At 42.0% G+C, this 15,531-nt stretch overlaps 1 protein-coding gene across 1 annotated transcript; it reads right to left on the bottom strand.

Annotated features, from left to right (window-relative positions):
* Positions 1–6,533: 6,533 nt before the first annotated feature.
* On the bottom strand, positions 6,534–12,206 carry TMEM70 (transmembrane protein 70). Its single transcript, NM_001266511.1, is given in 3 exon segments — positions 6,534–7,231; positions 9,524–9,629; positions 11,885–12,206. Coding segments are annotated over 3 exon segments (783 nt in total). The 5' UTR covers positions 12,095–12,206; the 3' UTR covers positions 6,534–6,764.
* Between the last annotated feature and the right edge of the window lie 3,325 nt (positions 12,207–15,531).

Below are 15,531 nucleotides of genomic sequence, written 5' to 3'. Positions count from 1 at the left end.
CTGGACGACACAGCAAGACTCCATCTCAAAAAACAAACAAAAACTGTAAATGTATTCTCTTACGGTTCTGGAGGTCTGAAGTCTGAAATCAGTTTCACTGTACTAAAGTCAAGGTGTCAACAGAGCTGTTTCCTTCTGGAGACTCTAGGGGAAGAATATGTTTCCTTGCCTTTTTCAGCTTTTAGAGCTACAACCCTTATATTTCTCCATCTTCAAAATGCATCACTTCAATCCTTTTTTGTTGTTGTTGTTGTTTTTTTTTTTGTTTTTTGAGCCTCCCTCTGTCGCCAAGCCTGGAGTGCAGTGATACAATCTCGGCTCACTGCAACCTCTCCCTCCCAGGTTTAAGTGATTCTCCTGCCTCAGCCTCCTGAGTAGCTGAGACTACAGGCATGCGCCACCACACCCAGCTAATTTTTGTATTTTTAGTAGAGATGGGGTTTCGCCATATTGTTCAGGCTGGTCTTGAACTCCTGATCTTGTGATGCGCCTGCCTCCGCCTCCCAAAGTGCTGGGATTACAGTCCTGAGCCACTGCGCCTGGCCCACTTCATCACCTTCTGCTTTGATTTCATGCCTCTTTCTTATAGGGACCTCAGTGATTACAATGGACCCAGCTGGGTAATTCAGCACAATCCAAATTAAAATCCTCAATTTAATCACATCTGCAAAATTCCTTTTGCCATGTAAGGTAATATTCACAGCTTCCAGTGATTAGGAGGTGAACATTTTGCGCCATTATTTAGCCTATTCATATGACTATATGAACATTAATAAGATAGTAATTGCAATAAGTTGAAATACTTTAATATATTTAAATCCATAAGCTCATAATATTTTATTTATCATTTTTGTGAGACAGGATCTACCTCTTTCACCCAGGCTGGAGGGCAGTGGCATGATCACAGCTCACTGCAACCTTAAACTCCTGGGCTCAAGCAATCCTCCCTCCTGAGCCTCCAAGTAGCTGGGACTACAGGAATACACCCCTATGCCCAGCTAATTTTTTTAGTTTTTTCTTAGAGACAGGGTTTCACTATGTTGCCAGGGCTGGTCGCGAACTTCTGGCCTTAAGCAATCCTCCCCTCAGCCTCCTAAAGTGGTGCCCAAAGTGGTGGGATTACAGGCGTGAACCACCGTGCCCAGCCTCATAACGAATTTTTTAAGTCTACTTACCAACAGATGATGCTAGGAAACCAAATCTATTTTTAAAACTAGCAAATAAAAGGACAGAATCAAGCATTTATCCTGACTTTTCCACACAAACTGAACTACTTAGTTACCAAATAGCAGAGAGGGGCAAATTTTTCTTGCCTTCTTGTGCTTTTAGCTCTATTTTTAGAAGTATTTCAGCTAATAAGTGAAAAGGGAATAATAGAATATAACCGTTTTTCAACATCTAATGAATTGGTGGACTTACGCATTGAGCATCAATGGTTGCTACCATCACAAAGACAAAACAACATTATGTACCTCTTAATGGGAGAATACTACGGGGACTGGCCTCCAAATAGCTCCCAATGAGCCTTACCTCCTGGTGTACAGGTCCTTGTGAATCCCCTCCAACATCGAATAAGGCTGACTGTGTAACCAATAAAGTATTGTAAAATGACAGTGTGCAAATTTCATGTAGGTCACACAACACATTGTATAACCTTACTCTCTTGGATCACTTACTCTGGGAGAAGCAAGAAGCACTAAAGAGAGATCCATGCGGTGAGAAACGGAGGCCTCCTGCCAAAGAGCTAGTACCACACTCTCAGTCTTGTAAGTGAGCCATCTTGGAAACGGGGGGTTCCTCATGCCCCAGCCCAGCCTTCAGATGACAGCAGCACCAGCTACCTCCTGAGAGAGCTTGAGCTAAAACCACTCAGCTAGGCCACTCCTCATTTCCACACCTACAGACACTGTGCAGTGTTAGAAATGTTTATTGTGGCTTTAAGCATGTAAGTTTTAGGGGTAATTCGTTATGCAACAAGATAACAAATATGATCATCTATAAAAGTAGTTTTGTCCAAAATAATCAAACCTCACTCTGGTGAAGTTTTAAGATCTACTTATCAATTTATAGGAAATACAGAAGACAGAGAAACATGTTAAAATACAGCTCAGGGATACAAGTAGAAAATCTAGACCATGAGAAGATCTAAGTGACAAACAATTATTTCTTCAACAGATAATTTGCAAGGGAAAAAAAAATGGAAAGGCCTGGCCGGTACAGTGGCTCACACCTGTAATCCCAGTACTTTAGGAGGCCAAGACGGGTGGAGTTCAAGATCAGCCTGGGCAACAGGTAAAACCCTGTCTCTACAAAAAATACAAAAACTAGCCGGGCATGGTGGCACACGCCTGTAGTCCCGCTACCCTGGAGGCTTGAGGTGGGAGGATTGCTTGAGTCTAGGGGGTAGACTCAATGTCTAAATGCTTTCTAAATGTCTTTTAGAACAGTCTTAAAAGCCATTTAAACAATTGATATGTGTAAGATATGAAACTTATTTGGAGATATATATATATATATATATACACACACACATATATATAATTTTTTTAACCAACTCTTCATTCTGGTCTGATTATTTGAATCGTAAATCCAACCAAATGTGGGAAAAAATTATGAAGCAATTGGAAATTTAAACAGACTGATAGATTGATGACATTAGAGCTGTGGGGTTGTTTCATTTTTGTAGATCTGATAATGGTATTGTGGCTACATTATTAAAGAAGTCTCATCTTGTAGAGTTACAAAAGTAAATACTTAAGAAAGAAATATTATTATGACTGGAATTTGCTTTCCCCAAAAAGTAGAGGAGAAATGATTAGGGTCTAGATGAAACAATATTGACTATAAATTGGTCATTGTTGAATCTGGATGACAGAGTTATGCAGGTTCACTGTACTCTTCTACTTCTGTGTTTGAAATTCTCAATAAAAATAAAAACAAGTACAAGGTGTTCTAAAAGAATCAGAATAAAATTTTTACAAATACATTCAAGCTAAGACTGTCATTTATATCTAATGGTCATCTTGTTACTTTTGCTTCCAAAAGCCTTTCAGTGCGGTGAAATCTGCATTAGGGAAAAGGATTGCAATATTTTATTGTTAACGGGGTTATTACCTGATGTAACCCAGATGTCAGCTAGGATCACCCTGCCTTTTCACATGCAAATAGGTAGCTTTTGTGATGCAAATAAATGACTCACTTTCCCTAAACAGTGAGAGATTCATTACCTTCCCAGTCTTCCTGAGATTACTCTGCCTGGGATAGAGTAGCAAAGTGGCATGAGGGAGGTGCCTAAGTTTCTCCTAACCTTGGCCTGAGTTGGTTCTGCTATTTCAGTGATGAATCATCCTGTTATCCTATGCATGCTAATCCTTTCTCTATCCTAGTTTCTCACTCCAGATCATGCCCTTAAGATGTCACCTTTCCCACTTAGTGTAAGCATATTTTTCCCCTAGACTACCAAGTTGTTTTCTGAAGAATTATTCTGATATCAACCAATAAAAACAAGTTTTTCACTCCACTCCACAGTGATAAAATGCCTTGAAATTTCTTTTTAATTGCATCCTTGGAGCTTGCATAGATCATTTTACTTTTCAGAGGTGCTAGTTCTGGTGCCCCCCCAAAAAAATCAACTCTTCTTTTCTGGATTCTTTTGTTTCAAAGCTTGCATCATACAAAGCATAACAACAATCTTTTTCAGGAAGCATTCCCACAAAATGCTTGAAAGGATCAGTTATGGTTATGCCAACATCTCCACCATCTCTTTGCCTTCTACAATGATGCACTTTTTGTCTGCACTGAGACAAAAAAATGACAACCTTCTTTCTTTTCTTGATTTCTTCTGGTGTGGAGCATTTACGAACTTTCGTGTCATAAAAAATGCAACATACTTCATCAGCTACTTGCACTCCTGAGGCCATCTTCCCCTCGGACGGTCACAGGGACACGGGGGAGGAAGCCAGTGAGCAGTGAATCTGCAGAGCGTCCTCCTCACAGCTGCAGGACCGAGAGCACAGTGATAAAATGATCACATGGATATAGAACATGTAAATGTTAGATATGAGTTCTAAATTTCTCTTCAAAGAATCAATATGTCAGTATGTTCAATTACCTTCTACTTTTAAACATAACTTCCTCATAAACCAACCTTTTCCGATTACCTCTTCCACCCTGACTCATTCCAATTACCTGCTCATTCTCCACAACCATTTTTCCCGCCAAACCACTCACCCTGTCGCTCTTTTTAAATTAGCCATTCGGAATTAGTTTAGCCTGTGCTGTCTAACCGGAGCCAACAGGGGAACGACAGAGCAGCAGGGACCACGTGTGTCAGGAATAAGACCCCCTTTTCCTCCCTTGTCCAGGTGTGCACTCACCATTGCTCCATCTGTGAGGGCGCAGTCTTCTATAGAAGTAAACTGCCTTGCTGAGAAGAAAAGAAGAAAATTTTATATTTGAGTGCTATTTCTTTTGCGGCACCAAAACTTTATTTATAACATAAAGAAATATATTGTACTTAAGTTGTGAAGAGAGATAATATTGGAAGAGATCTTTAAAACGTAAACAATGCAATTTTTTCTAGGGGGAACTAGGACTGATTTTTCCTTTTTTGTTTTTGAGATGGGGTTTTGCTCTGTCACCCTGGATAGAGTGCAGTGATGCAATCCCAGCTCACTGCAGTCTTGATTCCCCAGGTTCAAACGGGTCTCTCACCTCAGCCCAAGTAGCTGCGATTACAGACAAGAGCCACCAGACCCAGCCTCTTTCTTCCTTCTACTTTCTAATGTATCCATAATAAACATTTGATCATGGAATAACTTTTTATAGAAAGATATCTCTTATCTCAGGGGTGTCCAATCTTTTGGCTTCCCTGGGCCACGTTGGAAGAATTGTCTTGGGCCACACATAAAATATACTGATAGCTGATGAGTTTAAAAAATATATCTCAAAAATAAAATGTAAGTTTATGAATTTGTGTTCGGCCACATTCAAAGCCATCCTGGGCTGCGGGTTGGACAAGCCTGCCTTATCTAGTAGGTTGCTATGAAAAAAAAAGAAAGACATCTCTCATTCATTGCTAGGATACATCTAGGGGACAAAGGACAGAGGAGCAAGCAGGCAGAAACCCACCCTGAGCAGAAGATGACACAGGAATGGCGGTGAGAATTCTGTCTGGTGAGCTGGACAATCCAAGCAGAGGGCAGGCTCTAAGTCTCAGAAAGACAGCTTTGCTGTCTTATCTCCTACGAATAAATTTCTAGAAGCCTGGGAATTGAATGATCTCTTTGATCAGATGTTCCTACTGCTTCCCCATCAACCTCCCTCATACACATGTACACCATAAAGTTTAAATTTACTATCATGGTGGCCGTAGACAATGTTAGGTAGCTCCATAAAGACAGACTGGGTGTTTTGTTCTTAACTATGATCTTAGTAACCAGCACAGTACTGGGCACTTAGTAAATATCTACTGATCTAGTGTGGTTTGAGGCCTCTTGTTCCTAGCTAAAAATCCTTGGCAAGAGTCAATCTCCACTTTACAGTGGAGGTAAAAAATCTTACAATGGATATTCTTGACAAAGCTAGCATAGACACAGCAATTTTACACAAGGTATTTTTCACCTACTTAGTAACAGTGGTTTCCTAAACCCATAGGGTGCCACCAGAGGAGGAGTGCACAGTTGGAGAAACAAATTAAGACTACTGAAGACAACACTACTTATCATTTCCCTTATAGCTAACCACCAGTTCAACTGCGCATGAATGTTCTTATGGGCAATCATTCCAGGGGTTAGGCAAAAACCTGTGTTCTGAACCAAAGGAGACTTAAAACTGTTCCCATAATTTGTGAATTTCTTGAAATTTTGGGGTTTTAAAAAAAAAATTTTAACAACTGATAATCTATTTATGAAAATAATCGACTTCAGCATTGCAATGGCTACTTCCATCTCAACTCCTGGCTCAATACTGATGGAAATAACCTGCTTAACAATCTGAGGACTGTGCAAGTCAGAGTCGCTTGTGGATTCTCAACTGGAAACGATCCCATGTCTTAGAACCTTCACAAGTTTTTCTTGTAGTGATTCTCAAAGTCTTGGTAGGCATTCAAACTGGTCCTTTCACTGATTCTTTTTCTTTGCTCCTCTGATCAAGTCAGCACACAACTTATCCAGGGATTTTACGTTGCAACTCGTTAGTGATTTGAATTCAGTGAATTGCCACCTCTGACTCCACGGGTGTTTTTCTGGTATCTTTAAAAGCCATGGCTGCTGCAAGGCTTCCTAGCCAGCTTCCTGACAGATTTGGTCCTCAGGCTAAAGCAAAGAGCAGTGAGTCAGGAGCAAGAGCAGGTGGACCACAGCTCCGCACCACCTATGACTGTGTCTTCCTCAAAGAGAAAATGTCTTTTAATGTCAGAAAATATTTATACACTTAGAAAAATCCATATACAAAGAATAAAGTAACTCTCCCATTTGCTACTGACATCAGATCCCCAGTTTAGTCAACCACAGTAATACAGAACTCTTATACCAGCATGAACATATTTATTCACATACCTTTTTCTAAAACACGAATGGCAGATACTACGTTTTGGTTTTCAAACATATCTTGTTTTATTATAAATAAACATCATTCTCTGGAAATTAAAAGCTTTGCTAATTCAAATTATTTAACAATCAGTCACTAACAGAATGCAAAAGGCTATTTTATTATTATACATTAAAACGTAAATCACATTTAAGCACGAACATTTAAAAATAGGCTCATTTCTCATCTTTATGCTGTTTCTCTTCACTGGGTTTTTCCATATCCAAAATGAATTCTTCTTTGTCGTAACCCATTAGATGGATAAAGTCTTCGCGGTTTGGAAAGAGCACTGGATTAACTAACAGTGATTTTGTTTTAGCATAAAATGTGGTAAACACATGTGTAGCATCTGGAATTTTCACATCATCCTGGTGAAACAATGTACTCGTTTCTGCAAGCAAAGCATTGTAGGTAATGGCTTTATAAGTGTCTGTTGTGGCCTCATGGTACAATCGAATGACATAGCCTTTTGTAATAAAGTGAAGCAGCACTGGGGTGATCAACGTAAAGCTTCCTATGATGCCATAAAATATGATTTGAACAGGCAGAGACACACTTTCAAAAAAAGCATTATTTTGTGTAACAAAGTATGGCAGAAACGTAAGGCCAATCAGACTCGTAGAATAAGAGAAACATTTCACACCTAAATGGGAAAAAAAGAGAGAGGATCAATACTTGTAAATTTTATAAAAGAATCAATCTATCCCACTAATTCTTCCATTTTTCTTCTTACTGTATCAGCTCAAGACAACAAAATCAAACCATAAATACCATGCTTATTATATTCCAACCTCTGTTTTAAGGACTTTACAAATATTTTGACTTCAATGTCCATGCCACTGACCATTAGAATGCACTGCCTCTCCAGGCAGGAAATCTGCTTTAGGGTTTAAGTGGCCCTACCTCAGTTCCACAATAAAGTAGTTAATATTACTTAAAGATCCTTACTAATACTGTACTACAAAAGTTGATTCAGAGAGCAGATTATCAACAAAACTCTTTATTAACAAGCACTCCAGTATATCTAACATAAAATATTCAAACGTGGTAAATTCTATCAGGCTAAATGCCCAGGATTAAAACAGCAAATCACCAAAGAAATAACACCAGTGGTTAAAAAACACATGGGACTGGCTCATGCCTGTAATCCCAGCACTTTGGGAGGCTGACCTGGTTGGTTCATTTGAGGTTAGGAGTTCAAGACCAGCCTGGCCAACATGGTGAAACTCCATCTCTACTAAAAATACAAAAATTAGCTGGGGATGGTGGCATGTGCCTGTAATCCCAGCTATTCAGGAGGTTGAGGCAGGAGAATCCTTGAACCCAGGAGGTAGAGGCTGCAGTGAGCCAAGACTGCATACTGCACTCCAGCCTGGGAGACAAAGCAAGACTCCATCTCAAAAAAAAAAAGAAAAAAAGAGAGAGAAACACATGGGAAAGATATTCAACTTCTTTAGTACGGAAAGACTTTCAAGTTAAAACACTGAGATAAGCAGCCTGGCCAACATGGCGAAACCCTGTCTCTACTAAAAATACGAAAATTAGCCAGGCTTGGTGGCATGCGCCTATAATCCCAGCTACTGGGGGTGCTGAGGCAGGAGAATTGCTTGAACCCGGGAGGTGGAGGTTGCAGTGGGCCGAGATTGTGCACTCCAGCCTGGGCAACAAGAGCAAAACTCTGTCTCAATAAATAAATAATAAAAAATACAAATAAAACACTGAGATACCATTTTTACCTATTACCTTAGAAAGATTAAAAATAAATGACTTCTAGCACAGTGCAGTAGCTCATGCCTGTAATCTCAGCACACTGTAAGGTGTAGGCAGGGGGACTGCTTGAGACCAGTTTGAGGCCAGCCTAGGCACCATAGGAAGACCTGTCTCTACAAAAAAAAATTTTTTTAATTAGCCAAGGCTGGTCTGATGGTAATGAGTTATCAGAACTTAACATTGGTGTCACTGAAGTTGGTGTACAACGCCCCCACTGCTAAATTTGACTAGCTTAAAAAAAAAAATCAGCCAGGGGTGGTGGCACATGTCTGCAGGCCTAGCTATTTGGGAAGCTGAAGTGGAAGGATCACTCAAGCCCACAAGTTTGAGGCTGCAGTGAACTATGATCACACCACTGCACTCTAGTCTAGATGACAGAGACCCTGTCTCTAAAAAATAACAATTATTTTTAAAAAATGGCTTCTAAACTGTATACTTCAAAATGATTAAAGTGAAAAATTTTATGTTTATCTAACCACAATAAAAAATGACTTAAAATGTAAATTTATCTTACCTTTAATTTATAATTTTAATATGATCCTAATAAAAAATACCATCTGTTTGGAAAATAAAAAAGTTGAGATCCTAAACAAGTTGATTTTAAAGTTCACTTGGAAAAACAAAACCAGCAAAAATAAAAAAATAAATAAAGCAATGAGGGGAAGTTACCCCTTCCAAATATTAAAACATAATAGAGGCCGGGTGTGGTGGCTCACGCCTGTAATCCCAATACTTCAGGAGGCCGAGGTAGGTGGGTTACTTGAGGTGAAGAGTTCAAGACCAGCCTGACCAACATGGTGAAACCCTGTCTCTACTAAAAACACAAAAATTGGCCAAGTGTAGTGGCACATGCCTGTAATCCCAGCTACTCAGGAGGCTGAACCAGGAGAATCGCTTGAACATGGGAGGCAGAGAGTACAGTGAACCAAGATCATGCCAATGCACTCCAGCCTGGACAACAGAGTGAGATTCTGTCTCAAATAAAAATCTAAAAATGCAAAGTTCTCTACATCTTATCAACACACCTCAAGAAAAAAATGACAATCTAATTTTCCTTACGCATTGTAATTAAGGGATGCCATAACAACAAGTAAGATATGGTAAGGATATTTTTACAATTAAAAGAGAAAAAAAAAAGTAAGTACCGTCACCTCCAATTACTTACCAAACACTGCTCGGGCCATATTGCCAGTATAAATTAGCCTTCCATCTTCTGATTTGTCAGACGGCGTATGTGAGCATCGAACATATCCTTCCCAACAAACAGGGATCTATTGAAACAGGGATCATTATGGTCGACCAACCTTCTTAAATTTTTAAAGTTTTTTTTTTTTTTTGAGACAGTCTTGCTCTGTCTCCCAGACTGCAGGGCTATGGTATGATCGCGGCTCACCACTGCAACCTCCGCTTCCCGGGTTTAAGTATTTCTCCTGCCTCAGTCTCCTGAGTAGCTGGGATTACAGGTGCCTGCCACAACACTTGGCTAATTTCCATATTTTTAGTAGAGATGGGGTTTCACCATGTTGGCCAGGCTGGTCTTGAACTCCTGACCTCAAGTGATCTGCCACCTTGGACTCCCTAAGTGCTGGGATTACAGGCATGAGCCACCATGCCTGGTTTAAGTTTATTTTTAAAACAGTAATGAAGAGGGCAGGAGCAGTGGCTCATGCCTGTAATTCTAGCACTTTGGGAGGCTGTGGTGGGCGGATCACTTAAGGTCAGGAGTTCAACACCAGCCTGGCCAACATAGTGAAACCCCATCTCTACTAAAAATACAAACAACTAGCCGGGCGTGGTGTCGGGCACCTGCCAGCTACTCGGGAGGCTGAGGCAGGAGAATCGCTTGAATCCAGGAGGCGGAGGTAGCAGTGGTCTGAGATCACACCATTGTACGCCAACCTGGGCAACAAAGTGCGACTCCGTCTCAAATAAAATAAAATTGTAATGAAGAGAACTTGTCACACGAGGTGACATAAGGAATTCTCCCAAATAATCTACAGAGCTAAAGAAATCAGTTGGCTGATAGAATGGCCTGCCTTAATTCTAGTCACAAGTAGAAAACTGCAGAGTTGGAGTTTGTTAGCTTTGCATCCCAGCTCTCAGGTTTCTAGTATGACCTTGAACAAGTAAAAATAGTGGAACAGTTTCTTCTACTCCACTGTTAATGAGGACATCATTTCCATTCTATTTAAATGCAACACCTTTTCAAAAAATAAATACATTTAGCAGGTGTAATGGAACATGTCTGTAGCCCCAGCTACTGGGGAGGCTGAGGTGGATCACTTGAGCCTAGCAGTTCAAGGTCAGCCGGGGCAACATGGCAAGACCCCATCTCTAAAAAATAAAATTTAATTTTACTAAAATAATTTAAGTAAAACACTCTGCAAGTTCAGATTATATTTCAAGTCCAAGCCTTTTATAAATACTTCTAAAATATTTGTACAATAGTATTAAAAGATATCAATTCTTTCTCTAAAGACCTTGTAAATACTGTGTATCCCCTGGTCTTCTTATTTCTTGCCAAGAAACAAAATTTGGCTGGGCACAGCGGCTCACGCCTGTAATTCCAGCACTTTCACAGGCCGAGGCAGGAGGATCATTTGAGGTAAGGAGTTTAAGACTAGCCTGGCCAACACGGTAAAATCCCGTCAGTACTAAAAATACAAAAAAATCAGCCGGGGTGTGGTGGAGCGCGCCTGTAATCCCAACTACTGGGGAGGCTGAGGCAGGAGAATCGCTTGAACCCGGAAGGCGGAGGTTGCAGTGAGCCAAGATCACGTCGCTGCACTCCAGCCTGGGTGACAGAGTGAGACTTCACCTCCAAAAAAAAGAAATAAAATTTACTTGAAATCCTACATCAAATTTCAAGGGAAAAGAAGAGTTCCCCAAACATCTGAAAAGGAGTTTCACAGTGCACACTTCAAAATGTAAAAGGCATGCCTAATTCCTCAATCCTGAAATGTAATTAGATTCCAATTTCCATTTTAAGCATTTCTTCCAAGTTTTAACCAGGTTTGCCAATCCTGATATTTTACAGAGTACAATTAGGAGACAATTTATTCAGACCAAAATAAAAGAATTAACATCTGCATCCTCCCCCTTTCCAAGGGACCAAAGTAATTCTTAAAAGTACAGCCACCTAATAAAAGTAAAACAAGCTCAAAGTCAGGTTAACCTGGCTCTTTCGGTTCTATTTCCAGGTGCTGCATCCAATTTCTTGCAAATTATTACACTTCTAAGCTTCTGCTCAAGGGTAGAAAACTACATATAGTCGTCAACACAAACCCTGTGGATTTGGAACCACCACAAAAGTAAGCACTTTCCAGCCTTTCTCCTGGACTCGCGGAGGCTGAGGACCCCGGGGCCCTCGGCCTGCTACTTCTCCAAGCCCCGCAGAGGGGGCTCCTCCCGCGCTCCAGTCACGGACACCCGGGAGAGGTCGCGAAGAGCCGCCGGGGCTCCCCAGGCCCGACGCGACGCCCGCCCTCCCCGCCTCACTTGGGACACCAGACCTCGGACGCCCCACCTGCGCTCGGCCCGGACGCCGGAGAAGGCGCGCGGCTCCCCAGGGCCCCGTACTCCCGCCGGCTACCAGCCCCGAAGGCCTGCAGCAGGAGGAAGCCCGGGAGACAAAGGCCCGGGGACCTCGGAGCGCGGCGGCCGCACACAATGCAATCCTACTTCCGCCGAGATGCAGTTCGACCGCCCACGGGCGGCCTAAGGCTACAAACAGCATCCCGCGAGTGACTACCGGCTGCGGACGCCCCAGCTGCAGAGGCCCACGCCGGCAAGACACGGCTTCCCACCCTACTGTTGCAGAAGCGGCGCAAGCACCGCCCGGGACGCCTGGCGGGCAGCTGGGCTGCCCGCGCGTGCGCAGAATCTGCCGCCCGCCTTCCGCCTTCCCCGCAGCGCGCGTTACCTGTCAGCTGAGCTGGGAGCCCGCCGCTCTGTCCTTGGCTGAGCGGCTCCTCCTTCCTAGAGTTTTACCTTCTTTATAACAGTGTGGAAGAGCAGAGGGCTGTGCGAGAATGACAAAGCCCAGAAGCCAGGGTTGAATCTTTTTTTTCTCGTGGACGACATCCCTAAAAACTGTTTCCTTTGCGGAAAATGATTCCAGCCTCTTGGCACAGAAGGAAGAATATACGATTTGAACAAAAATGAATGATAACTTAATTCAATCATCGGGTTGGAGGAAAATAAATGGAATTTGTTCATGTAATATTGATAGGTGTTATCAGATTTGTCTTCGGAAATCATTCACAACTATATACACATTGATTCATTACTTGTTAAAGAGGTACTGAGTGACTTGTCAGGACTGAGCTAGGAGCAGAGGATACAAAGATACTAGATAAAATTGGGACTCCACAGTGCTTAAATAGTGGAGGAAAACACCTGAAAATTGGCTAGAATATAATGTGATATAATTGAGATACCGCAATATACAAAATGTGGCCGGCCGTCGTGGCTTGCACCTGTAATCCCAGCGCTTTGGGAGGTTTAGGCAGGAAGATCTCTTGAGGCCAGGAGTTTGAGACCAGCCTAAGCAATACAGGGAGACCCCGTCACTACAAAATAAAAAATTTAAAAACTTAAAACAAAAAATAAACCACACATGGTAGTGTGTGCTTGTGGTCCCAGCTACCCAGGAGGCTGACATGGTAGGATTGCTTGAGTCCAAACTCGAGGCTTCAGTGAGCCAAGACCACACCACTGCACTCTAGCCTGGACCACAAAGTGACACCGTGTCTCAAAAAAGGAACAAACAAATGCCACAGAAGTGCAAAGAAGAGCATGATTAATTTTGCCTCAGAATGTCTTCAGAGTGGCTTCACATTTAGCTCAGTCTTGAAGGATGAGCATCTTAGTAATAGAGACACACTTTTGTTTACCACTGCAGAACTATAACTGTTTTTTGATTTGGTATGTTATTTGCACTGGAGAGGAACAAATTCATAGTTTAAAATAATGTGTGGCCAAGGGCGGGAACTCATGCCTGTAATTCCAACACTACATGGAGGGCCAGGTGAGAGGATCCCTTGATTCCAGGAGTTTGAGAACAGCCTGGGCAACAAAGTGAGACCCTGTCTCTACAAAAAATTTTAAATTTAACTGGGTGTTGTGGTGCCTACCTGTAGTCCCAGCTACTTGGGAAGCTGAGGCGGAAGGATCACTTGAGCCCAAGAGGTTGAGGCTGCAGTGAGCCCTGATTGCACTACTACACTGGGTGCCAGGGCTAGATCCTGTCTCAAAAATAAAAGTAAAAATAAAAATAAATCAATAGAACAACATGATCATGTTGGCAACTCCAAATACTGTCTATTGGGGGGAGTATTCAGAAGGAGATAATGATAATACCTCTATACGGATAACTTTATTTTATAAAAAGTTAGCTTCTACTTACATTTTGTTTCTTTTTATTTTAATATTTGTTTTAATAGTAGAGATGGGGTTTCACCATATAGCCCAGGTTGTTCTCAAACTCCTGAGGCTCAAGCTATCCGCTCACCTCAGCCTCTCAAAGTGCTGGAATTACAAGGGCAAGCCACTGTGCCCACCTTTTATTTTGTTTTTGAGACAGGGTCTTGCTCTGTCACCCAGGCTGGAGTGCAGTGGCACCATCATAGCTCACTGCAGCCTTGACTTTCCAGGCTCAAGTGTCCCTCCCACTTCAGCCTCCCAAGTACCTGGGACTACTGGCCATGCCACCATACCCAGCTAATTTGTGTATTTTTAGTGGAGACAGGGTCTCCTTTAGTTGCCCAGGCTGGTCTTGAGCTCCTGGAATCAAGGGATCCTCCCACCTGGGCCTCCCAAAGTGTCGGATGAACCTAAGCTACCACACTTGGCTTATTTACATTTTAAAAACTCTTCTGTTTAGGGTAATTCATTCACAATCAATATTCACTATATTATTTTGCTGATATATTTAAATTTTTAATGTAAAAATGTTTTTCTTAACTATATTGAGAGAACTCAAATTTTTTATCTTCTGTAAAGCTGTTCCCCCTACAAATACTGTAAGTAGATAAAAATAAAAACATTTGTTTGATCTAGTTCTCAAAATTTCTAAATAGATAAAATGAGATTATATTCTGAAAACTCTGTACTATAGATTTACATAGAATTGTTATTTATGTTAGATGGATTTTCCAGTTCCAGTAATTTAGAGACATTTGTTAAATATAAACTAATGGGATTTTAGAACGATTTTAAGGATGTTTTTAGGCCGGGCGTGGTGGCTCACGCCTGTAATCCCAGCACTTTGGGAGGCCAAGGTGGGCTGATCACTTTGGTCAGGAGTTTGAGACCCGCCTGGCCAACATGGTGAAACCCCGTCTCCACTAAAAACACACAAAAAAGTCGCCCGGCGTGGTGGAGCACACCCGTAATCCCAGCTACTCAGGGGGCTGAGAGGCACAAGAGTTGCTTGGGCCTGGGAGGTGGAGGCCGCAGCGAGCCGAGATTGCGCCACTGCACTCCAGCCTGGGAGACAGAGCGAGACACCCTCTCAATAAAAAAGAAGGAAAGAAAAAAGAAAAGGGGCCTACATCCTAGCCTCCTCATCTGCATCTCCATGCCTGTCCTCCCCACCAAACTCTACTTCGAGCTACCGTTACTATCAAAAAATCTTTGTTCTGATTTCTGCAAAGGCTTTGAAAAATTTATCCAAGACAATCTTGATTATTGCAATTAATTATAAAAAGCCAATGCTTTTATCTACCAAATCAACCAAATTAAAAAAAGAAAAAAGGCCTTTCTGTCAAGTCCTCAGTTCAATAAACTCCGGATAGCCTGTTATCTATTTTTTGAGCACACAGAGTGCTTCGTTGAGCAACTTGCAATGTTGTCTTGGCCCTACATACATTCTCTTCATGCCACACTCCTGGAAAACAGTAGAAGGTGAACTTTACTTAGCTGTTTCAGCCTTCCTGGAAAGGTGCCTGTATATCTTACCACAGGAAACGCTGGGGGTGGGAAGGGGGGCGTGGAATGAGAAAGAAGGTCCCCAAAACTGAGTAACGGTATTGGCAGGCGCCTGGATTTTCTGTGCGTGAGCTCAGGATCCAGAATAGCTGAGCTAACCCAGAGTCAGAGGCAGGACCCTCGGGGGTGTAGTGCGGGGGGAGGGGGGTTGGTTAGTTTTCAGTTAGCATTGAATTCTACCGG

This window comes from Macaca mulatta, chromosome 8 (assembly GCF_049350105.2).
Source record: "Macaca mulatta isolate MMU2019108-1 chromosome 8, T2T-MMU8v2.0, whole genome shotgun sequence".
Classification (NCBI taxonomy): domain Eukaryota; kingdom Metazoa; phylum Chordata; class Mammalia; order Primates; family Cercopithecidae; genus Macaca; species Macaca mulatta.
The sequence above is the reverse complement of the archived record's forward strand: the minus strand, read 5'-3'. Positions and strand labels throughout refer to the sequence as shown.